General features: G+C 42.0%; 1 protein-coding gene across 1 annotated transcript; it reads left to right on the forward strand.

The window, feature by feature from the left end:
- Positions 1–3,349: 3,349 nt before the first annotated feature.
- On the forward strand, positions 3,350–23,942 carry LOC311211027 (protein mono-ADP-ribosyltransferase PARP14-like; the record flags this gene model as incomplete). Its single annotated transcript, XM_084289490.1, has 17 exons — positions 3,350–3,468; positions 4,227–4,344; positions 4,436–4,469; positions 7,926–8,156; positions 8,697–8,933; positions 9,424–11,723; positions 12,746–12,982; positions 13,244–13,465; positions 13,948–14,011; positions 14,952–15,101; positions 15,803–15,865; positions 17,058–17,225; positions 18,466–18,672; positions 18,761–19,369; positions 19,912–20,057; positions 20,921–21,095; positions 22,741–23,942. The coding sequence occupies 17 exons, from the start codon at positions 3,350–3,352 to the stop codon at positions 23,028–23,030; spliced, it is 5,370 nt and encodes a 1,789-aa protein (XP_084145616.1). The 3' UTR covers positions 23,031–23,942.
- Between the last annotated feature and the right edge of the window lie 70 nt (positions 23,943–24,012).

Consider the following 24,012-nt stretch of genomic DNA (forward strand, 5'->3'; position numbering starts at 1 on the left):
AATTTGACATGTAACCTAACTGTAGTTTTCAGTAGAAATCCTACACCTGTCCACCCCCTTTATAATATCTTGGCCTTTCCATGCAGCATCCCGGCCATCCTAGTTGCAATAAAGAGTGGGTAGTGCTGTTGGGGGATTGAAAGACATTCTCTCAACCACTGACTGCATGGTGTTGCATTTCTGATGAGTATGAGAAGCTATCATAAATTATAATGCTGACTGTCATTTACTGTGGGTTTCAATAAATGAACTAATTGTAGTTAATGGCTTGTGTTTATCTAAAACAATCTCTCGAGATATTTAGCATTGGTTTTCAAAAGTTCACTTACAGGCAGCTACCTGGGGAACGAATTCTCTAATATGGTGTTGCTTAATTTTAATACGATAGCCCCTCCGGGCACGTCAGTAAGAGGATTTGTAAACTCCACCCAACCTTCTGCAATTAGTTAATACCCAAATTAATAAGGTATAGCCTAAGAGAGCCATGAAAATAAGTGTAAGGAAGGTGTCCCTGCTCTTGTATGCTATCTGTAGTGCCCTTCCTGTGATCTTAAGGAGAAAAGAACAGGGCAAAGAAAGGCAAGGGGTGTGTGTGTTGGAAAAGGGGGGGGGAGGTTTGTTTGTGTGTTTGGTTAGTTGGGCTAAGGACTTTTTGACAAGGCATGAGGAAATAGTTTATTTCAAAGAGGTAATCGTTAACCAAGCCAAAGTTCAGAGTTTCATTGGGAGTGGGGGGAGAATCAGAGCAATATAATTTCTGTAGCATATTGACAATAAAATAAATACTTTGAACAGCATCAGATGTCATGAGGTCAACTGAGAAAGCAGAGTGCTGCAGCACCTCCAACTTTTTAGCAGTTCTTGGCTCTGCTGAATTTATCAGGTTTGTCTTGTTATTCGTTTGGATGATTAGGAGACAATTATCAATTACTTCTTTTTAATAGGTTGCTACTAGTTGAAAGTTTTTGCTAATATATTTTTCATATGCCCCCAGCAGTCATTCAAAAATGAAGCTTCACCTGGGGTTCTGAAAGTGACTAGCTTTCCTCCAGTGTTATTAAGGGCTTATTAAGATTTTATTAAGAATTAATACTGTTTTGCAGGTTGAAAGGATATGTATTTATCTCTGGTTAAAGAGAGTAATGCAGTTAACTAAACAGTGCTCAAAAAAACCCTCAAGTGAGTGCGGCTTACAACACCAGCACTTGCAGCCTGTCTTGGCCATGATATAAACTCTTTTCACGTTGCAATTTTTCTTCAGTCTTTCAAACTTGCACTTTTTATACTTGCAGAAGTGGGGACACTTCCTGCACTTCAGAAGACTGGAAAAACTTTGCCCATTACTGGATGTGCAGTGACTCAGCAGCTCTTAACTGGAAAACACTCCTTTTCAAGGCCCAAGTGAGGGACCTTGAAGAAGATAACTCCAGCTGTAGCGATGCGAGGGAGGTTATGGCATTAGTGAAGAAAAACAAGTCCGGGTGAAGGAAAAGCCTTGCAAGCGTAGCAGCAAGGAGCAGCATGCCCCTTTCTCAGGGGGAGGCCGTGGGGGGTTGTACAGGTGCAGGATCAGGAGCTCCCCTTGAGCAGTCACCAAGGGCAAAGTGCCAGGGACCCAAATGCCTGAAGTTTCCCTTTCAAAGCCAAGAGACTTAAAGGAAGATCTCTTAGAAATGCAGGCGGTCGCTGTCTCAGCAGCGTGACAGGTGCCAGGGTTAGCAGCCCTGGAGCAACTTGTTTATGGTGGAGAAACCCAAGTTTTGTGATTCTGACCATGCCTGAGGCGCGCTGTGGGTGAAGGCGCAGGGTCGCTGAGGGGCTGAGCTCCATGGTGGTCCCTGCCCAGCCGCTGCCCACCTCAGGCCTCGCCCGGATGGACAACAGCGGCGGCTCCGCTGCGTGCCGGGAAATGTTTGGGGCCCGCCCTGGGGAGAAACGAAAGCGAAAGGCAGGAAAGGCAGGGGGCCGGGGCCGGGGCCGTGGGGTGGCCATGGCGGGGCTGCCGGCGGCCACCTTCCCACTGCTGGTGCGTGGTGACTGGGGCGCGGGTGAGCCGCCAGCTGCCCTGCGCAAGAAGCTGCTCCTCTACTTCCAGAGCCACAAGCGCTCGGGCGGCGGCGAGTGCGAGCTGCACGGGGGGCCCAGCCACCTCCTCGTCTGCTTCGCTCACCCCGACGGTGAGGGTTTGCTCTGAGGGGGCCCGGGGGCGAGCGAGGGGACCGGGAGGTGAGGGGTAGCTCAGGAGCGGTGGCTTTCTGCAGGGTTTTTAGGTACGTGCATGCTCTGAGTTGTGCTGTAGGTTGTACTGTAAGTTGTGGGGCACTGCCCAGAGAGGCTGGGAGTGCCCCGTCCCTGGGGGTGCCTGAGGCCAGGCAGAATGATGTTTGGGCAGCCTGGGCTGCTGGGGTCTAAGGGGGCTTTAAGGTCCCTGCCCACCTGAGCCACTCCATGATTCACCATCTCATATGTACTACAGAGATACATATTGTATAATGCATAATATGGACCCTATAACATGTAATATAGACTATACAATATATGGATTTACATAAATCCGTACGTCTAAATTCAGTGCTTAGTACTATCCTCTAGGTGGTTTCTTGGTTAATGCTTAGTAGCCTGCAAATTAATAAATCCAAGGAATTACAGGTCTGTCAGTTGGACCTTGATGCCAGGGAAAGTCGTGGATCAGATCACCTTGAATGCTATCACATGGCACATACAGGACAACCAGGCGATCAGACACAGTCAGCACAGCTTTACAAAAGGCAGGTCCTGCCTGACCACCCTGGTCTCCTGCTATGATAAGGTGATCCGCTTAGTGGATGACAGAAAGGCTGGGGGTGTCATGGTCTTGGACTTAGCATTTGGTATGGTCTCCCACAGCCTTCTCCTGGAGAAACCAGCCACTCGTGGCTTGGATGGATGTAGTGTTTGCTGGTAAAAAAGTGGCTGGATGGCCAGGCCCAAAGAGTTGTTGTGGATGGAGTTAAATCCGTTGGTGGTGTTCCGTAGGGCTTGGTTTTGGGGCTGTTTTTGCGTAACGTTTTTATCAATAATCTGTATGAAGGGGTCTAGTGCCCCCTCGGTAAGGTTGCAGATGACACCAAGCTGGGCAGGAGCGTTGACCTGCTTGAGGGGAGGGAGGCTCTGCAGAGGCACCTGCATAGGCTGGACTGATGGGCCACGTCCAGCTGCACGGCCTTCAACAAGGCTGGGGGCTGGGTGCTGCACTTGGGGCTCATCACCCCATGCAGCGACACAGGTTCAGGAAAGAGTGGCTGGGAAGCTGCCCAGCAGAAAAGGACCTGTGGGAGCTGCTCGGCCGCAGGCTGGATGTGGGCCAGCCATGTGCCAGGTGGCCTACAAGGCCGATGCCATGCGGGCCTGCATCAGGAACAGCATGGCCAGCAGGACCTGGGAAGGGATAGTCCCTCTGTACTCGGCCCTGGTGGGACTGCACCTTGAGTACTGCGTTAGTTTTGGGCCCCTTGCTACAAGAAAGATATGAAGTTGCTGAAACACATTCAGAGAAGAGCAAGGAAGCTGGTGAAGGGACTGGCAAATGATGTATGTGGAGTGGCAGGGGGTTGTTGTTTCTGGAGAAAAGGAGGCTGAGGGGAGACCACATTGCTCTCCATAACTACTGGAAAGGAGGTTGTAGCAAAGTGGGTTTCAGACTCTTTTCAGGTGACAAGCGACAGGATGCCAGGAAATGGCCTCAAGTTGCTGGGAAATGGCCTCAAGTTGCCTCAGGCAAAGTTTAGGTTGGATGTCAGGAAGAATTTCGTCACAGAGTGGTTAGGCATTGGCACAAGCTGGGAAGTGGTGGAATCACCATTCCCAGAGGTATTTAAGAGACACGTGGTGCTTTGGACCACAGTTTAGTGATAGACTTGGTAGCACTAGGTGATGGTTGGACTTGATGATCTTGAGGGTCTTTTCCAACTGCAATGATTCTGTGGTTCTATGAATCTTCTATATAGATCCATAGATACACGTTTATTAAATTTGATGCACAGTAATATTCCCTGAATTGTAGTTGGAATAAAAAAAAACTATTAATAGAAGTTAACATATGATTACAGATATATTTTAGAAATATGAAATATAAAACATAAACATGCAGCAGTGTGCCACATTATTTAAAGTGTAAAATTGTATTTTTATTCACATTGTCACTGTTTTATTTGATTTTCCTCAGTGAAGCAACGTGTTCTTGAAAGACAGACTCATGAGCTGGATTTGGGAACACAAGGAAAATTGAAGTTGATTGTCACGGAGCTTGAAACAGCAGTAGCTACCAAAGAGGAAGCATTTGAAGAAAAAATGGTTCACAAACAGGTGAATACAAATTGTTATCCTAACTAGAGTTTTGAAACAATGATGTGAGTGCCAAATCAGTCATTCATAATTTGCTTTAATTTTATTTTAGGCTCCAGATGCCATGAGCAACCTTCAAAGAAAAGGTAAAATGTTATCCATCACTTTGTGTGATGATTCTTTGTAAAACAAAAACAATGCTTTTCTTCACAAAGATCTCCCGTTCTGTGGGGAGTTGTGCTGAAATGTTCTCTCTGAGTTTGGCAACCTGGCCCAGGCCGTGTGTGTTGTGGTTTAACCTCGCAGGCAGCTGAGCACCACACAGCACTCAAGTCACTCCTCCCCGGTGGCATGGGGAGGAGAATCAGAAACGTAAAAGTGAGGACTTGTGGGTTGAGATACAGTTTAATAAGAAAGGGAACAAAGAAAAGAGGAATAGAAAGAAAAAAGCAAGTGTTAAACAACATTATCGTTCACCACCAGCTGACCAATGCCCAGCCAGTCCTTGAGCAATGCTAGCCCCCCTGCCCAACTCCCTTAGTTTTATTGCTGAGCACAACATCATGTAGTATGGAATGTCCCTTTGGTGCATTTTGGTCAGCTCTCCTGGCTGTGTCCGCCCCAGCTTCTCACACGCCCTGAGCCTCCTCGCTGAGAAGCAAAAAAGCCCTTGACTCAGTGTAAGCACTGCACAGTAACAACTAAAACATCGATGTGTTATCAACATTATTCTCATCCTAAATCCAAAATACAACACCATACCAGCTACTGGGAAGAAAATTAACTCTATCCCAGCCAGAACTGGGGCAGGAATTGTGCTGATATTTATTTCTGAGTTTGGCAACCTGGCTCATGTGATACAAGCAAGCATAACTAGCCAGGCATGTTCACCAAGGATGGAGTTCACCTTGCCAGGCTTAGCCATTTTCACCAGAGGAGCATCTTTAGAGAGGGATTTAGTCCTCATATCCTGCATAACTTCTCTAAAATGAGACATACATATAAGCACCTATATGGAAGGTCTTAATCCCAGACCTGATGTCTTTGCACTCCCTGCAGTTAGGAGGCTTTGTAAAATGGAGCATCTCACCAGTACCTCAGTGAGCTTGGCTAGATCCTCTTTCAGCAATATCCTAGCAAGTTTTATTGCTCTAGAAGCAGTTGTGCTTCTAGAAAACAGTACTGCACATCAAAATACACCTGCACTGGTGAAAAGTAAATGCTTGGCCACCAAGAAAGACGAGTTCATCAGAAAGTTTTTCAGAGCTTATGCTCGTACATTTTGCTTCCTGTTCAAAGCTGCTTTGTATGTTTCTTCTCTTTTCAATGTCAAAGTTGACATCTGCTATTTTTTTTTTTAAGTTATATAACATAAAGGACCTTTAAAGTCGGTATGAGTGTTACAAAAACACTCCAGATGCTGCATTTAATTCTTTGGTTGCATCAGCCTAGTTTTCGTTTTCGACTTTTTTCGCACTTCCTCACACCGGGCCCGGTGGCATGGTTGATTCCTGTCAGTGACCAAATCACAGTAACGTGCACAGAGCTGTGGCTTCTGCAGCTGTGCCTTTTGTTTTCCTCTTGTCAGGGTTATGCTGGTAAGCCTTTGAAGGAGACTATCTTCTGTAAATGTTATGGCTGTGATATCAGTTGTTGCTGTACGTCAGGGTCACGAATAAAACCGCCCAGCCAGCAGGGCGCAGCCTCTTGGCGCGTCCGCCAGCTCCAGCCCCATCACCCTGGATTTCTCCCTCTTGCCTGCGGCCTGCTCCCACTGTCAGCACCAAGGACCCCCGAGGGGACCACAGGGCGAAGATGTCTGCCCCCACAGCGGGTGTAGGGGCAGAAGACTCTGCAGGGCCGGGACTTGTGCTGGGTGAGGCGAGGGAGAAGCTGTAGGGGTTGCTCTGAGGGGTGGGGGCGCTGGGGGCCTGGGTGGGCCTGTGGCAGTGGTGGTGTGGGGCTCTGGTCAGCCCCTGGAGCCATCTGTCATGCACTGTCCCGGGGTTTAGGATGTTTTTTGGATGCTTTTGAGCATAAGCAAAGCAGCTCTTGTTTGTCGGGACGGTGAGAGGAAAGCTGCCTCCATTTGCATGGGTGGTGGCCCCAGGGGTTCTTGCTGGGTGGAAGCATCTTCTGGTGGGTCCTGCTGAGCTGTCTTCGGTTCTTTAGGACCGACTGCTGGAATCAGGAGTGTGTCAGCAACCTGAAAAGCCCCTCTGCCCCCTGTAGGCTCGTGGGGCACCTTTTCTCCCTCAGTTCCTGTTTGCTGTTGCGGATAGCCCTGGCAAACAGAACGGTGGGGTGCATGCCCCGTAACATCAAGCAGCCCCAGAAAGAGCTGCTGAGGTGAATCTGCCCCCCCTGTCATTTCTTCTCTGCAAAATTTTGTTGTGGCTGCACCAGCTGATGCTTTTTTTTTTTTAATTTCTGTGTGTCGGGTGATGGCTGGTGATCCTTTGACTGTGCAGGCTGGGGCGGGGAATACTTCAGAGGACCTGCAGGAAAAGGATGTTTGGGTGTGCTGTGATGAGCAGCTGTACGTCCCTGCTAAATGCTGTGCCCACAGGTCCTTCAGTGCTGTTGTGCTGTGCTGACAGCGGGGCATGGTGCTCACCGGGAGGCTTTGCATCCAGTCACACAGAGCTGCCTGTAGTGCATGCACACTCACTGAGCTGTGTTGGGGCTTGTTACATCTGCACCTGGGCCAAGAGGGCGATGCAGAACCTGCAGGGTCTCTTACAGCCCTCACCAATGCTTGAGGGGCTGTGGCAAATTATTGCATTAGATTTTAGACTCGCGTCCATCCTGGGGGCACGCAGCAGTGCTTGTGTCAGTGGACTCATTTACTCGTGGATCTTTTTGCTCCACTAAGGAGGCTGCCTGCAGCCCCTCAGATGGTGCAGTGTCTCCGTTGGTATTTCAGTTACCACCACGATGACTGGGTACCCCTGCTACGGTTGGTGGAATTTGCCCGTACTAGCAGTGTCCCCTCTTCCCCACAGTGGTCCCTTTTTTATGTGCAGTGTGGTTTTCTTCTCTGTGATCACCCACCTACTGTGGTGACTCTCCAGGGTTTTCCTGAGTACTCCTGTGAGCAGCTGCAGCGTAGACTTTTTTTTTTTTCCTTTGGGAGCAGATGGAAAAAGCAAAGGCTGCTCACAAGCACTCCACAGCTAGATGTCAGCAGATGCTGAGGACTCTGTTTGCTTGTCTGGTGTACGCATTCATTTGATGCAACCTTCTTCTAAGCTGAACTGCTATTACCTGACCCATATAAAATCGTGGCCTGGGTTAGTCTGGTTATGTTTCATTTACAGCTTCTGTGTATTCTCCATATCCATTCTGGTGTTCGTGTATCCCTGTTAAAATCTGTTCACTCAGATCCCTTTCAGCAGCAACCTTGACCTCCAGTTATGACTGGGGCTAGAGAGAACATCACCTCTAGGCTATTTTAGATCCCAAAATGTCCCAGGGTGCCCTGCAGTATATGTTTGGTTAGACAATATCTCTTCATGGGAAGGAGAGAAAGTAACATATATTTATTCCTGGAAGTGTGAACTGATATGTAATATGGCTTATTTCTCTTTCTGTTAAAAAAGATGTAGAAGCCTTGCAGAAGACGGAGAGTTCTCTTCCAGACAGGGACCATACTGCAGAAAAGTCTGCAGAGATGTCGTCTTCAGTGGTGCTTGAAAATGTGCAAGGATGCACTGCAAAATACATAAATATGCTGTTGGAGAACATCAGCGGCTTAGCTGTAGATGATGAGTTCATTGTGGAAATGATACCTGAATTAAATGTTGCTGTAGCTACTTTTCTGAAAAATATTGGTAAGTCACTGTGAATTCTGTTAATTATTTCCATGTATGAGTATGGGTAGTAGATTTAAGAGCCTAATTCCTATCCTGTTAGAGATTCAAACAGTTTCAAAAACAAATGTGGGCTGTAGTCTCTCAAGGAAGATGGAAGTTTTATATACAGCTCCATGAAAATGTCTGTGCTCCAAATGTTACAAAGAAAAGACTACGACAATTTCATAAACTGAAACTGGAAGTTTCACTGTTTTTGTCTTACTTTTCAGTCCTTGTCTCAGTTCCAGTGGACAATGAAACAGTGAGAAGTGCTTTGTATAGGGAAGAGATGAGTAAGAGTGGACCAGAGACATAGCAGTAATTGATAGCAGAAAGTAACGTGACTGTGTCCATTTCCCCTTTTTTATTGCAACACAGAGTTATTTGGCACCAAAGGCAGTTCTGTTTCACATACCAGGAGAAGTAGACTCAGCTCATTCCCATGCCAGAAAGCGATAGCTGGGACTGATAATGGTTCAGGAAAACACGTTCAGTTAATACTGCTTTTTCTGTCTACAGATACTCAAGAATTGGTCAACAAATGTGAGCAGAACAAAAGATTCAAAAAATTAAACATGACTGCCAGGCGTCTTGAAGTGACCTGCAGCATCAAGGCTGAAAACATACCAGATAACATTTCCACGGACTATATCACAGTTTATTTCGAGAGTGCACGAAGTGGAGGTGGGCCTGTGTCAGACATCCAGCTCCTCCCCGAGGAGAATGCAGCTATCATTACTTTCTGTGATCACAAAGGTAATGGCTATCTCTGTCTCTTAACTAAGCTGAGAAAGCTGACTCCTGATTTAGTAAATTCCTTTAGCATTAACTAAATGCCAGGTGATTGCTTTTCTTCTGACATTCTGTATTTGTATATGAATATTTTGTACATTAAGTTAATATGTAATTGGCTTGTGGTAATGTGGTTTTAATTCCCTGTCAACCTTATAATTCCTTTTCTTTGTCTGTTCCAACTGGGGAAAAAAAAAGAAGTACTGGGACAATGAGTTTTATTTTTGACTGAAAGTAAGGTACGTTTCGTAGTAATAACTTGAGTTGCCCTGCTCTGTTCTGGGATTTCCATAGAAAATGAAAGCCAGGCACAGCTATACAGGAAAATAAAGGCATAAGCATATTTACTACATTACTTGGAGCCACACTTACAGAGTGGTTGGGAAAGTAGAAAGACATAAAAACAGCTTCTTCTAATGCAAAGAACCCATGAGTTATTTTATTTAACTTTTAGATCTCAAGACTGTTTTGGAAAAGCAGCATTTACTTGAACAGACGCCAATTTCTGTGCATCCATATTACCACTCCCTGGGAACAGCTCTGTATGGAGAAGAAAGACCAGTTATCAAGATGCCAGACCCTGTTGTGGTACCACTAGATCCCTATGTCTGGCAATTTTTACAACGGCAAGATAGACTGATACAAGACATAAACCAGGAAATGGCAATTTGCCATTGTTGTATAAAATGGCCCCAGACAGATTGCGTGAACCCGGAAATTATGTTGTGTCCATCATCATCTATGTCTGAGCAGAAGAAGCTAATGGTTAAGTTGATTAAGACATGGAAGCAAGATGCTACCACTGAATTCTCACGTATCATGTCACATTACACAGCTATAAAGTGTAAAGTAAATTCAGTGGACTGGAAAGAATTGAAACACAAATTGGTGGAAGGCAGCGTTTTGATCAAAACTGATATTTCTGATGAGATGGTGGTGATAGCAGGCACCAGAGCAGCAGTGGACAGTGCAGAGAAAGAAGTGAGAAAATGCATGGAAAAAGCAATGAAGGAAAGTGAAAGGAAAAAACAAAGTATAGAAATTTCTGTGTCGATGATCCCAGGGAAATACGCACTTTTGTGCAATGCTGGGCTGGAAAAGAATATTCACAAAGAATATCCGCACTTAAAGATCTTCTATGACGACACAAAAAAAACTGTTCAGTTGTGTGGATTACCTGCAGAAGTATATAAAATCAAAGCTGACTTACTGGAAAGGGTGTTGAATATGCCATGCACATCAATTAACATCGACCGCTATGTCTTCTTGTATCTACAGCGTGAAAATAATAAAGCAATGTCAGAGACATTATTTACTGTGAAAAATATTAATGCTTTTTATGAGCTTGAAGATGATGCTGTGGTGCTATATGGGGATTCTCCTAAAGATCTTTTAGAAGCAGAAAAGCAAATAAAGACAGGCTTAGCATATAAAAGTATTGACATGGAAGACCATGCAGTCATGAAAAAGAAGGAGTGGAGTTGTCTTCTTGCCTTCTTGCGTAAGAAGTACAATTCTTCCCAGGAAACTCTAGTCATTGATGAACCTGTTGGAAAAGAAAATAAAGTGATTGTTATTGGCTTTTCTGAGACCGTAGAAAAAGTCTATCAGTATCTTTATGATTTTATAGATAGAAACACACACGTGGAAAAAGTAATCCCAACTAAGTCACTGGCTGTACTGCAGTTTGTAGAGAAGGAAAAATCTGGTGTTTATCAAGAACTGGGAAAAAAAGGTGTGACAGTGCACTTTCACAGCGAGACACTGTGTATTTCCCTGAGTGGACCAAAAGGAGAAGTGCCAAAAGCAGCCACCCTATTTGAAAAAATTCTCTCATCCCTCTACTGGAAGGATGTGCCAATTGATAAACCAGGAGCCAAAGAGTTCTTTACTGAGAGGGAAGATTCATTCATTTTAGAGGCAAAGCAGAAATTTAACTGTTTGATTACTCTGAAAGAAAAAGAACATCAACAAGAGAGTGAAAAAGTTGATGATGATAAAGAGGAGAGAAAGCTCCACTACAAGCAAACCCTGCCAGATGGAGTTGAAGTAGCAGTGTATAAAGGTAACTTGTGCAATTACCCAGTTGATGTTGTGGTGAATGCATCAAACGAAGACTTGAAACACATCAGTGGCCTTGCTGAGGCGCTGCTACAAGCGGCTGGTCCAGAGCTGCAAATGGAGTATGACGAGCTGGTGAGGAAGAATGAGGGATTGCAGCCTGGGTGTGCGGTTATCACAGGTGCTGGCAAACTCCCCTGCAAAAACATCATTCATGCTGTTGTGTGCAGGTGGAGGATGGATGAAGCAGGAAAGTGCACGCATTTGTTGAAAGAAGCGGTTAAAAAGAGCCTAGAACTAGCTGAAACATATAATCATCGTTCTATAGCTTTCCCTTCTGTAAGTGGAGGGATCCTTGGCTTCCCACTGCAGATGTCTGCAAATTCAATTGTGTCATCCATCAAGGAAACCTTGGAAGAAGCCAGGGGGAAAAGCAGCTTGAAGGAGATTCATCTTGTGGATATCACAGAGGATAAGGTACAGGTTCTGAGTATGATTGTAAAAAAAGTATTTACAACTAAGTCATCCTCCTTGTTCGTGCTGCCAACACAGTCTACAAGTCCTAGACTGCCGGAAGGCCAGAAGGAGAAGGGAAAAGAGGCTCTTCAGGAGGCTAGAGACAATGAGCAGGTGATCACAACAAACGAAGGACTGCTCATTAGAGTGGAGAAGAAAAACATTAAGGATGCCACGGTAGGTCTTTAATTTTCCACTTCTCTAACTTCATGTGAAGATTTTCTTGAAATGTTAGTAGAAGAGGAAGTACATTAGGCTATATTGTTTTACACAATAATTGCTATGTAGAGAAACAGAGACCACGTGCCTGCCAAATGAGGAATCGAGATCGCAGAATTGACAGGTTTCAGACTCTGAAGCCATTTCTAGAGGGCAGCCATGAATTTCAGAATGTTAAGTTCCTAGCCAGGTTTTATTTGTTCTCCAGATATAGGATCAACATGTAAAACAGATGATTGATTTTTTCCTAAAAGGGAAATACTATAATACTTTCTTGGAGTATTTATGTGACCTGTAGCTAGCTAGGCTAGATATTAAGGGAAATCAGAAAAGCAGTCCCATAGAAGAGTCCACGCTTAGCTTGTTTGCCAAAGTCTAGACTTTTTTTTTCTTTCCAATATTGGTTGCTTCCCCTGTCATTTTGGTGACTGTAAAAGCCTGTTCCAACAGAAGAGCAATACTAGATGTAAAAAAAAAATCTCAATGTGACATAAATTTTAAATAACTTGTAAATAAAACACCTCCAGTGGAACTGCAAAGCAAACAACAGACTTTGGAGATCTGTCTATTTTACTTCACGAAGGCACAGCAACCTTCTTTCACCTTTTTTATGTGTGTGAGATGCTGCTTTTCTGACCAGGACTATACAATCCCACTTCAGTGAAAGGGAGGAAAGATGCATTAAAGTTTATACGTTACATGTGCTTTATACGATACGTACATCTTGTGGAGATGCTGCAGAAGGAGCAGTGCAGCCGCAGTTCATCAACAAGGAAATGTCAGAAAGACTTGGCTCTGGGGAGAGGGGATAAGGCAGAGTGCAGGGGTTGGGTTTGTTTCACCTTCCCTGACACAGGCATCTGCTCGAGATGAGGTGAGTCACAGCCTAACCTCTGCTCAGCGTTTGGCTTGGCATTTACTGGCAATGGACGACCTGATCTCTCCTGGTTATAGATATTTTTGTTGTGATTTTGTTGCAGACGGATGTTATCGTCAACAGCGTTGGCACAGATTTGCAGTTTGGTGTAGGGCCTCTTTGCAAAGCCTTGCTGGAAAAGGCTGGACCAAAACTCCATGCAGAGTTTGACAAGAAAATACAAGGACATACATCTGGGCAAGTGAATGTGCTCTGCACCAGTGGATATGCTCTGGCTTGCAAGTTTGTGCTTCATGCTGTACTTCCTGGGTGGGACAGAGGAAAAGGAAAGTCTCTGAAGGTACAGTTTAATTATTTTTACAATATTTGATTCAGAAAACAGATTCACTTGGCACCCCATCCTGAAGTTTCAGTATTTAAAAGTTATTTTAGGCAAACTGACTCCATTTACTTCCTTTTCAGTGAACCTAAAGATGCCCTAATGGACTAAAAACATTTTCTTACACCAGCATAGTCTCTAAAGATCTAATAACACATGAAACAAGTTTGTTTTTTTTTTCCTAAAAAATAAAAAAAAAATGGTCTTTGCTGTGTTTTACAGATCCTAGAAGACATAATCAATTACTGCTTGAGGAAAACTGAAGAACTTGGACTGAATTCAGTTGCTTTCCCAGCTATTGGAACTGGAGGATTTGGATTTCCTAAAACGATTGTTTCTAAGTTAATGTTTAATGAGGTATTCAAGTTCAGTAGCAGTCACACTCTGAAGACACTGCAGGAAGTTCATTTTGTCTTGCACCCAGATGATACGGATAACATTCAGGTAGGTCTTCTCAGGGCAAAGCCATCTGTGTTACACACTGTTCTAGTCCAACCTTAACAATGTATTTTAGTTATATATTGCTTTCTTAAGGTAATAACTTAGCACTTTCTTACTACTCTGGGCCAATGAAAAGGGGATGGCACTCCAGTGTCTCATTCTGCATCTCTGAACTGTAAACTCTCAGCAAGCACAAGCTGCAGATAAAATTTGCCTCACTGTTGGCGCTGTAAACACCTGAAGATGCTCACTAATCTCTTCACGGAGCAATTGCCAGTTCTGGCAATGCAAAGACCGTATCTGTTTTCACGCTGTCCACACTGAGGCTTCCACTATTGCTAATGATACCTAACAATTAATAATAAGAGTAGTGTTTACTACTGTAAAATGCAACAAGAGATACGTGACTGTTAATTTTAATTTTAGAAATATTTGGTATATAAACCCTGAAATACTATCTTTAGTACCTTTTTTTCTCTTCCTAGGCTTTTACCAGAGAACTAGAACATAGGGCAACTGAGAACTGCAGTAATGCAGCACCACAGCCAAGTAAGTTTTGTAGGGACAGAAGGTGGGACACAGGGGAGAATGTAAATACTGCAAAGTGTTTTTATTCTTACTAGGAAACAGACAAAATGTCATCAGAAGTAGAGCATTTTTTTCCTCCTAATGGACCATCATTCTTAAATTCTAATTGTTAAAATATTGAAGAGGAATTTATTTTGTTGAGGGCACGCTTATCCCTTAGTGAGACCAGTCTTTTACATGGAAGAGGATATCCTGGTAGAAGAACCAATAATACTCCAACTCAAAGGGTATGAGAACTTGGCATCACATTGCTAAGTAAGCCATAAATAACATGTATTTCTGTACCTTTTTTCTCCCGTATAGGGATAATACAGAATGGATAATTTCCTTTCTGTTCATTAATTGACAGTAGCATGACACAGTAGCAAAATCATAGGAGTGAACTGCATCAACACCAGACAATTATTCTTAAGAATATATAACTCTTTTTTTTCTCACTTACTGGGAATATCAGAGAGATAATGTTAAGAGTGTGCAGATAAAATATGAATTGGATAAGTTCAGACTAGAAATAAGGAATGGTATTCTTTCTGTAAGGGTAAAGATGAAATAATGTAGAAAAGTGGTGTGGTAGGATCTCCACTGCTGGTAATGCTTAAGTTGGATGCTCTGTGTCATTTAGGAGTTCATGCAGGAAAGTCTCTTACAGAGCTGGTCTGATCAGATAACCCCAACAGTCCTTTCTGAATTGATATTGCATGAACTTACAGGAATCAAACTGGTTTTGCTATCACAGTATTTAAATGGGAAGCATACTGCACCTTCCTGCTTTCAGAAATGGAATAAAGAGAAGTAGGCAGTAAACTCCTCAAAAGGATAAGTTAAAGTTTCCATAAATGAATGAGAATAACACCCCAAACTAGAATTGAAATGTTTTAAGATTTTCTTCTTTTCCTTGCAGGTTTCATTAAATCTGTTTCAACTGAAGAATTGGGAGTTTATGAAATGCAGATTGGTCCCATTATGCTCCAAGTAAATAGTGGAGATATTACAAAGGAGGACACAGAGGTTATTGTAAATATATCAAATCCGACATTTGATGCCACATCAGGTATTGCACTGAATATGTATTTATTTAGTGGTTAAATTTGTGGTAGCTTTTAGGAGGGGGAAAGGGAAAGAATTGTCCATATATGAAACATTTATGAAGTATTTTTCAGATGTGAAATAGAAAGTGGTGATTTGTCAGGAAATAGATAGTAAAATGTTTTAGCATATTCTGAATATTCCATGTAAATTCCAAACTACACAGAAGAGGTCTGTGGAGATTTTTCTAGTTAAAACTAAAAATGGTTAAAAAAGAGATTATTGAGATCAGATATAATTCTGTAAAAATGCTCTTGTTCTAATATGTTTCATTATAAGCCAAAGCTCTGCTTTAGTAAATCCACTTGTAAAAAGCAGAAGATTCTTTGGTGACATTGTGAATTGTGAGAATGAAGGACACCAAATGATACAATTCAAAGCAATTGGAGGGTTTGGTGAAGGGCATACTGTTGTCTGGTAGAACAATGAAACGAGTCATTTTTAATGATTTCTTATTAATAATGAAGGCAGTGTTCTCTTTGCATTCAGTACAGTGTGTCATAGAGGGAACTCAGAGGAACTGACAAGCTTTTATACTTTGGTAGATCTTGAACTGTGAGAATTTGGGGGGGTTCATAGAATACAGAATTTGGCTAGAGTTTTGAGTAGAATTAGCTCAGTTAATTAATGTGTATGTTTTTTTTTTTTTTTCTGGTATAATTTAAGGGGTTTTCAAAGCGGTTATGGATGCTGCTGGTTCCCAGGTGAAAGAAGAATGTGCTCAGTGTGGTATGTTAAATGCGTTTTTAAATTAAATTTGTATATTCTCTCCAAAGACTTAATGTTGTTGTTATAATTCTATACTGATAACATAATTATTTTGTCTTACAAAGATAAGTTTGCATTTCTAGGAATTGTCAAAAGTCCTGTTGCCCTTACACATACTTTGAGAATTTCTGTTTTCACAACTAAACAGAAGTTCAATACAGTTTTCTGATGCTAATAAATGCTTGGAAAAGAACACAATGTAAGTTTTTGTCCTCTTAAATTACTTGGGCATGTTCCTCACTTAAGAACAGAAAAAGCCCCCTTGACAAGCAGGTGCAGGACTTGCTCTTTAAGAGTTAATAGCAAATCTGGTTTTATATTCATAAATACACAGTTACTTTTAATTGAAATAATGATCGCAAAACTGTGTTCTGCTTGCAAAAACAAAATGTTCCTGTTGCGAGTCCAGAAGATAACTTTCAGGATGGAGTTTCTTGGATATTTTTCCCCACTTTTGACTCTGCAGACTCTCCCTGTTCGTCAGTCTGATCTCAGTACATGCAGAGCATCTTACAATCAGTCATTGCCTTTGTGACCAGTGAAGTGGTACGTAACTCGGTGTTCATGGGTCCATTCATCCTCATAATAAGATGCCATTTGTAGGTGTTCATAACCAAATTTATCGCTCTCAAAAACACAAAAGTCTTTTAAAGATTCCATACCACGACTCTTAAATCAGTTGGTCATTATTTTAATGACAGTATTTTAAACATTCAGCTCTTCTGCGGAATAACAGTTTGAGCTTTCAAGGAATAAGTGACACAAGAAAAAGTTCCACCTATAAATGAACTGTGCACATTTCCATTGGTATGCTTTTAAATAAAAGTAAGCTGTATTTAAATTGAACGTGAATTGTTAAGTCATACTTAATAGAAAACTACTTTGTAAGAAAGAACCCAGGATATTGCAGTCAAACAGAAAACACACAATCACTTGAATTACTGTCTGAAGAAAATCTGAAAACAGAATATTTACAGAGAAAACTTGAAGCAACTAAGACCAGGATAATAAAGCACGCAGTGGATTTCTTTCTACTTTTTCCACTCCTAGTATTTATTACTGCACTGTACACTAGCATCAGCATAAACAGTTGTCTTATCAGAAAATAGCCTTTGAAAATGTTGTGTCTCCTTCTTTATCTTCTCTCATCCAGCTGGGCAGGTTCAAAATGGTTTTATTACTACAAATTCTGGCAAACTGTCATGCAGTAAAATCATCCACTTGATTCACAATAACAACGTGAAGAATCAGGTCTCCAAAGTGCTTAATGAGTGTGAGCTAAGGATGTACACATCTGTTGCCTTCCCAGCAATTGGAACAGGTTTGTATTTTCTTGAGAAACTGATCAGGGCTGTGTTGGGGGATATTTCAGAAATGGGATGAAATTAACACCTCTGATAGAGGTGTTATGTAGGCTTTTACAAGACTTTTACAACTGTGTAAACTGTTATTTTGTGAAAGTTCGTTGTGGTCAGTTCAAACTTCACCAGCACATTTAAAAACTGCTGCTTTTTTTAAAAAATGAACACGCAAAGAAAAGATACTGCTTCAGAAAAGACATTCTGCCCCCCAAAGAGACTGTGTGCCTCAGCTGGCTACCTTCCTCAAACTTCCCATAGAGATTTGGGATTTCAGCCCCCCAGAAGGTCTGGGGCTGGTGGTTGTATATGAAGAGAGATGGAGTTCTGAGACCAGAACCCTCCCTGTCCGACTACAGAAACAGTGAGTTGGGTACAGAATACCTGCAGGCTCTCTTTCAGCCTACCTACTCCACCAGAGGGCTAAAGGCAGGCTAGCTTATTGGCCTCATGCTTGTGGTTAGTTTAGGAAGCAGGCCTTGAAGAAAGTAGGGTGTCTTTCTCAGCCCAAAGTTCCTCTTGACTGGAAAAAGAAATTTTGACTTGTTCCTTGCTCAGTGTTCTAGTGTAGGGTAGGAGTTTGGTCTGTGGGTCAGTGTTTGGACTCTACAGTAATGGTTACAGCAGGTCCCCTGGCCTCCCAACATCATTTGTGTGCTGGTGCCACAGCGGCTCTCCAAGGAATGTTGTGGCTGAAATTTGCAAGGATCCCAGCAATGTTTCAGGGTAAGCTTTAGGTTGCATTTCAGGTTTGGTGTATGGGAGTGAGAGGGAAAGTTTCGAGCTTTATGTTCCCATTTCTACGTTGAAATAGGCTGCAGGCTTGTGCCAAAATCCTCCACTGAATTTAATATGGCTTGGCTTTGGTACCCAGTTTAAAGATGCAGACAGAGACAGTGATGAAGGAGATGAAGGTGGGGCTTAGAAATCTAGGGGATACTAGGGCTGAAGTGCTCATTGAAGCTTCAGAGTAAACTGAGGGAGAGTCCAAGAATGTCTTCCCAAGTGTGCGATGGGTGTCAGCTCTTGGAGCTCCCAGACTTAGATGTAATGCTGAGGTCAGGCACTGGGCTTTAGTCAGAAAGCATGGTGGGAGAGCAGTGACACCGACCTGTGTGAGCTGGGGATGTGATCTGTTTTCTGAGTGCTGCCTTGATTTAAATATCGCTCACTGTCTGACATGTGTCTTTTATTTTTGTTTAGGTCAGGCAGGACAGAGTCCAGCCAAGGTAGCTGATGAGATGTTGGATGCTATAGTGGAATTTGCAAGCAAAAGAACAGTACAGCACTTGAAAGAAATTAAAATAGTCATCTTCCAGACAAATATGCTCAAGGACTTTTATGAAAGCATGAAGAAAAGAGAAGATTCAAGTTCATCCACACCAGAATCACTGATCTCTTTGTTAAAATGTAAGTAGGTGGGTTTTCCATTTGCCTGGGCTCACAAAACTAAAGATATTTTAAATGAAACTAATAATTAACATATATTTCTTTGCAGCATTTTTCTGGGGCAGAAAAACATCTGTTGAGAAGAAAAAGCCCTTGGTTTTGGAGAATAAAGTTGACATCGTTACATTTCAAATTTGTGGAGAAAGCCAAGAAGATGTGAATGCAACTGAGTCTTGGATAATAAAATTAATTTTAAAGGAGCAATTTGAAAACTGTATTTCAGATGAGCTAATCGAAAGTTTTACTGATCAACAAGTTGAGGCTTTGACAGATCTCCAGAGAAGAAAACATGTTACCATTCAGCTTGAGAAGAATTGTTCTCCCCCTTGCATTAAAATTTCTGGTCTTAGCAGGGATGTCTTTGCTGTTTCTGTGGAAATTCAGAAAATGATCAAAAAGATAAAGGATACTCAAGAAGAACAGTCCAAGTCAGAACTTGTTTATAATCTAGTAGAATGGAGGTATCAAAGAAACAATGATAAATATGTTGCTTTTGATAAACTGACAAATATGCAGCTGGAGGATGCCAAAATAGCTAAAAAAACACATCTTACTGTCAAAATTATCAAGAAGAACTACGTGGTGGATCTGAATACTCTACAGGCTAGTGATGACCAAGGAAATACTATAAACATTCAACGTGTGCCAAAGAATGAAGGTAACTTACAGCTTTGTTGATCAGGAAAACCTTTAATAGAGATTATTGAATGATAATTCTGATAATTACAAATGTAGGTATTCCAAAGAAGTAGGCTACTCCCTATTTATTTATTTATTCAGTTATTATTTATTTATTTTGCTGGGCATGCCATAGCCAGCAGTTCTACTTTCGTAATTCGTAGGGGTACGTATGATCCAAATCAGAACTTTTATTTTAAATACAAAAATTATCCACATGTATGTGACTGGTGAGCATAGTTTTCATGCTAAAGTTTGACAAAGGAGGCAGAGCATGAAGAATTAGTGTAATTCTTCTATGGTTCTCAAACTTGTTCTAGTTATGTATTGGTATGGGGATAATTAGACTAGAAAAATATAATCTTAATGGTACCAATGATATACTGAAGAGAGAAAACATTTTTGGAATGAAGTATTGCATAATGTACTGCCCTCTCAGCTCCTTGCAAGCAATTGAGTTTGTAAGACACCTACTAAACCAAGCTACGTATTTCTGATAATAATTCAAGTCCTGTTTTGCAGATGCACAGGCAATAGAGCTCCCTTCAAAGTGGGAAGACATGAAAGATGAACGGGTCAAACTTGTTACCCTCAAGCCATCGTGTCAGGAATATGTGGATGTTCAGACCAGGTTTCAGAGAACCTGTCACAACCTTGTCATAGAGAAGGTGAAATCCTTTGGGGGAAAAAAAAAGTGAACTTTGGGGCTAAAAACATCTATATGCTTTCTAAATGTCTGTTTGTAAAGTGTCTGCAACCTAAACCACCTTCCATGTCAGTCTCCTCGACACTGTACAGTGTGGATATAAATCAAATGAAATTTCCTAAGAGTTGCACAGCCATTTCTGCCTCCTCTTCTGCAGTTCATGTCATTGCCAGAAGTTGACAAGATTTAATCACCAAATGCAGAACATATGCCTGTCAATCTGTAGGGTGGGAATCTGTCCTGTGGGAGATCTGGGAAACATTTGGGGCTGCAGAGAGGTCATTCTTCAGGTCTTCTTCCTAATGGGAGAGCCTGCTGCCCAGTTAGCTCTCTGCAGCACTGTCCTTGCAGGCTGGTCATAAAGTTTTTCACTATTTTACTGCTGGAGGAATAGACTTCTTCTCTGTCGGTCCCAGACAGAGCCTTTCAAGCTAGGGTGCTGGTTTAAACTGAAGTGTTTTTCATCAGTACAGATGACTAGGATGTATAGGATGCATCTCACATCAAAGCCCTGTTTCCTCTCGTGGAGGTAAAGCATCCTATTCTAAAAATACCAGTGCACATCTACCATACATAACAAATGTATGCCAAAAATTACCAAGCTCAAAGCCCTTCTGTAAGCTACTTCCCTTTCTTCTTTCCAGGCTCATATATTCAGTCCCCTAACCCAAATGGCACTAAGGGGGTGTAGTGAAAATCACTGTTGTACTTTCAGTTTGGTTTGCTTTTACTGTTTTGCTGTCATGATAAATATTGATCCCTACTAGCAAAAATATAGCTCTTTTTTTTTTTTTTTTTTTTTTTTTTTTTTTTGGAACTGTGCAGATTGAAAGAATACAAAATCCCTTCCTCTGGCAGAGCTACCAAATCAAAAAAAAATCTCTGTGTTCGAAGAACAAAAAGGAAGATAATGAGAAGTTGCTGTTCCATGGGACAGCTGTATCCTCATTGAGCACAATCAACTACAATGGATTTAATCGTGGTTTTGCTGGATTGAATGGTGAGTCATTATCCAAAGCAGTTAATTTCCTGAATTTGTATGCAGTGCTAGTTATAGTGCTGTCAGCATGACATGAAAACTAAATAAAGTTGGAGAGCAAAATAAACACCAGAGCACAGTCTGCATGGACAGAGGAAATAACCTGTTCAATTAACCCCTTGTTTGTGAATTTCACTGTTTACAGGGTATCAGAGAAGGCTTTCCCATGCTGAAATCAACCCTAGGCAGCTTTTGAGAAATCTTTTGTATTATCTACCTGCAGAGAGGAATGGGGACTGTTGTCTTGCATCCTTGGATAAGATACCAACTAGCTGCTGGTATCTCCTCTCATCTTAGACAAATCCAGCTAGCAAAGTAGAGGTGCAGATACTTCTGTTGCTTCCAAAGATGACAGCACAAGCAGTCGGAAGATCATATTCCCCTACCTTTTCTATGCAAATTAAATCAATTGAAATTAATGAATTAATTAGTCCCCTTTAATAGTTGCTCGGGGCAACTATTAAACCTTTAGCTGAAAGACTGTCTGCATCAGTTTAAAGATTGTCTTGTCCAGTTCCTCTAGTACAGTCATGTAATGTTTCTGATCTGGTGGCATTCAAAGATGAAGGATGGGACCCAAGGAAGTGGAACTTGGCCTACAAGGTGCCAGTTGCTCTTAAAGGTTCTGCAACCTTACTTCCAAAGTCCTTACTTTTTGTTTGTAATGCTTTCTGCCTTAAGACATTAGGAGAAACTAGTTAGAAAGCCATAAGACTAGACTTTCAGCCTAAGAGATACCTAGGGCTGACTTGATCTTGAGAGACCTGGACAGCTTAACTCAGATCTGATGGACTCAGACCAGGCTGAAGTGTTAAAAAGTAGCTATTCTCTGTCTGGATCCTTTACGCTGAAATTTTCTTGAGAAAATGAAGCCTGATATGCACACAATGAATGACAGAAATAGCTGCCACCATTTCTTTTCAAAACACAACCAGAGGAAACACAGTTTTGTTTTCCTGCTTTTTAGTGCCAGGAACTTAGATTAACTCAGGATGTGAGACCTAGATTCATGTCCTCCCTCTGCCTGCAAGTATTGACATTTACCTCTCCATCTCAGCCATGACCTGCAATAGGAAAGGCATGCTTTCCTTCTTCTGTCAGACTGGGTAGCCATCTAAAATTACCAAAGATTAGAGCACCCAGATAGGACGGACCTACCTGGCTTAAACAGCTTTCTATCAATGTCAGGAAAAATGAAATCCAGATCAGACAAAGCAACATGATTGCTCTCACTTCCTGCTGTGAAGTGTAACTAGAAAACCGTAATTACAATTATGTAGTCACTTTAAATTGAAAAGACTCTGAAGAATTGTAATTTGGTTAGCTTGTACTAGGCTAAACAGACAGAAGAACTCTTCTACCCTTAGGAAAGGGCAGTGAAAACCTAGTTATTGATAGCTCTGTTGATATTTACCTGATATCTAAGGGGCTTCATGTTTGATTCTGATAAAAAGGATTATTACTAGACCTGTGTTGGTAAACTGTAGCCAATGTATAACTTCTACAGAGTAAAAAAAAAAAAAAATAGGGGAGAAATAGGAATATTTCTTATTATTCTTATAGGAATAAGAATACTAACTGTGTTTGAAAATGTCTTTTCAAACAGCTGCAAGCATTGGGAATGGAACCTACTTTGCTGTTGATGCAAGTTACTCTGCTCAGGATACTTATTCAAGACCAGATACGAATGGCAGAAAATACATGTACCAGGCTCGGGTCCTCACTGGAGAATATTGTGTTGGGAGTGGAGGACTAATCATTCCACCACCAAAAAGTTCAGCAGATCCTACCAACCTCTATGACAGCGTGGTTGATAACATCAATTCACCAAAGATGTTTGTCATATTTAATGACATTCAGGCATATCCAGAATACCTTATTACTTTCAGGAGATAGAATATTCTCAATAGTCTGGAATATTGTGGTGCCTTTTATGTGTAGAAAGTAACAGGGCCATTCTTGATTGTTCTCTACACTTAGTTTTTTTGAAATGTTTGTTAATCTATCCATGTGTTTAAGTAAGTCTTCAAATGATCAGTGCAGTGAGGCCAGGGCAAGCAAATATTTTAGAATGCACTATTTCAGTACTCACGTTTGAAATTCAGTTCTGCAGAGATGTAGGCAAGAGCTGTGACACCAGCCCGAACTTCTTCCGAGGCAAGGCAGATGGGAACTGGTGGGAAAGGCAACTGCTCTGCCTCACCGATGGCCTGAAGTAGGTGATGCATCTACACAGACCCTCACTTCTGCTATTCACCAGAAAGCACCAAGTGGCTGCCTGTGAAGATTTATTGAAAACTCTTGGTGTCAGTGGGAATAACCTTGTCCTCCAGCAGAATTTTCAGTCATTCTTGGGGATGCACTGACCGTGGGTGCTAAAAGTCATGAAAACAAAAATCCAAGGTGGAACTCTGAATTTGCACTCATTGTTTCACTGCTGCCTTATCTTGTCATGGCATACTTTGTGATTCCCTAGATAGAACTTCCTGAATTCATACCTGTTTCTTAGCGGCATTATGGACATTACGTATTCTCTGCATTACGTACAACCACGTACAAAGTCATTGCTCCTGGAATTTTCGAGGTAGTAAAGAGAGACTCTAATTTCTTTGGGACAGTATTGCACCATTAACCCCACTGTAGAACTCTGCACTTTCACCTGTAGGGACGTACTACTTAGTTACCCTGCCCAAACTGTAGGGAAATTTTTAAAGCTCTGTAAAGCAAGTAAGTAGGGATCTTTGCACACCTGAACTCTTCGCAACCTGCACTTTTCCAGCTCTAACCTTACAGCTGCCAACCACCCCCCTTGCATACGCGGTTTTAATAAAGGTAGATACAAATAGCTGATGTGGCGGGTCGTGCTTTACATGAGGGA

Source organism: Netta rufina, assembly GCF_964035555.1.
Source record: "Netta rufina genome assembly, chromosome: 6".
Taxonomy (NCBI): Eukaryota; Metazoa; Chordata; class Aves; order Anseriformes; family Anatidae; genus Netta; species Netta rufina.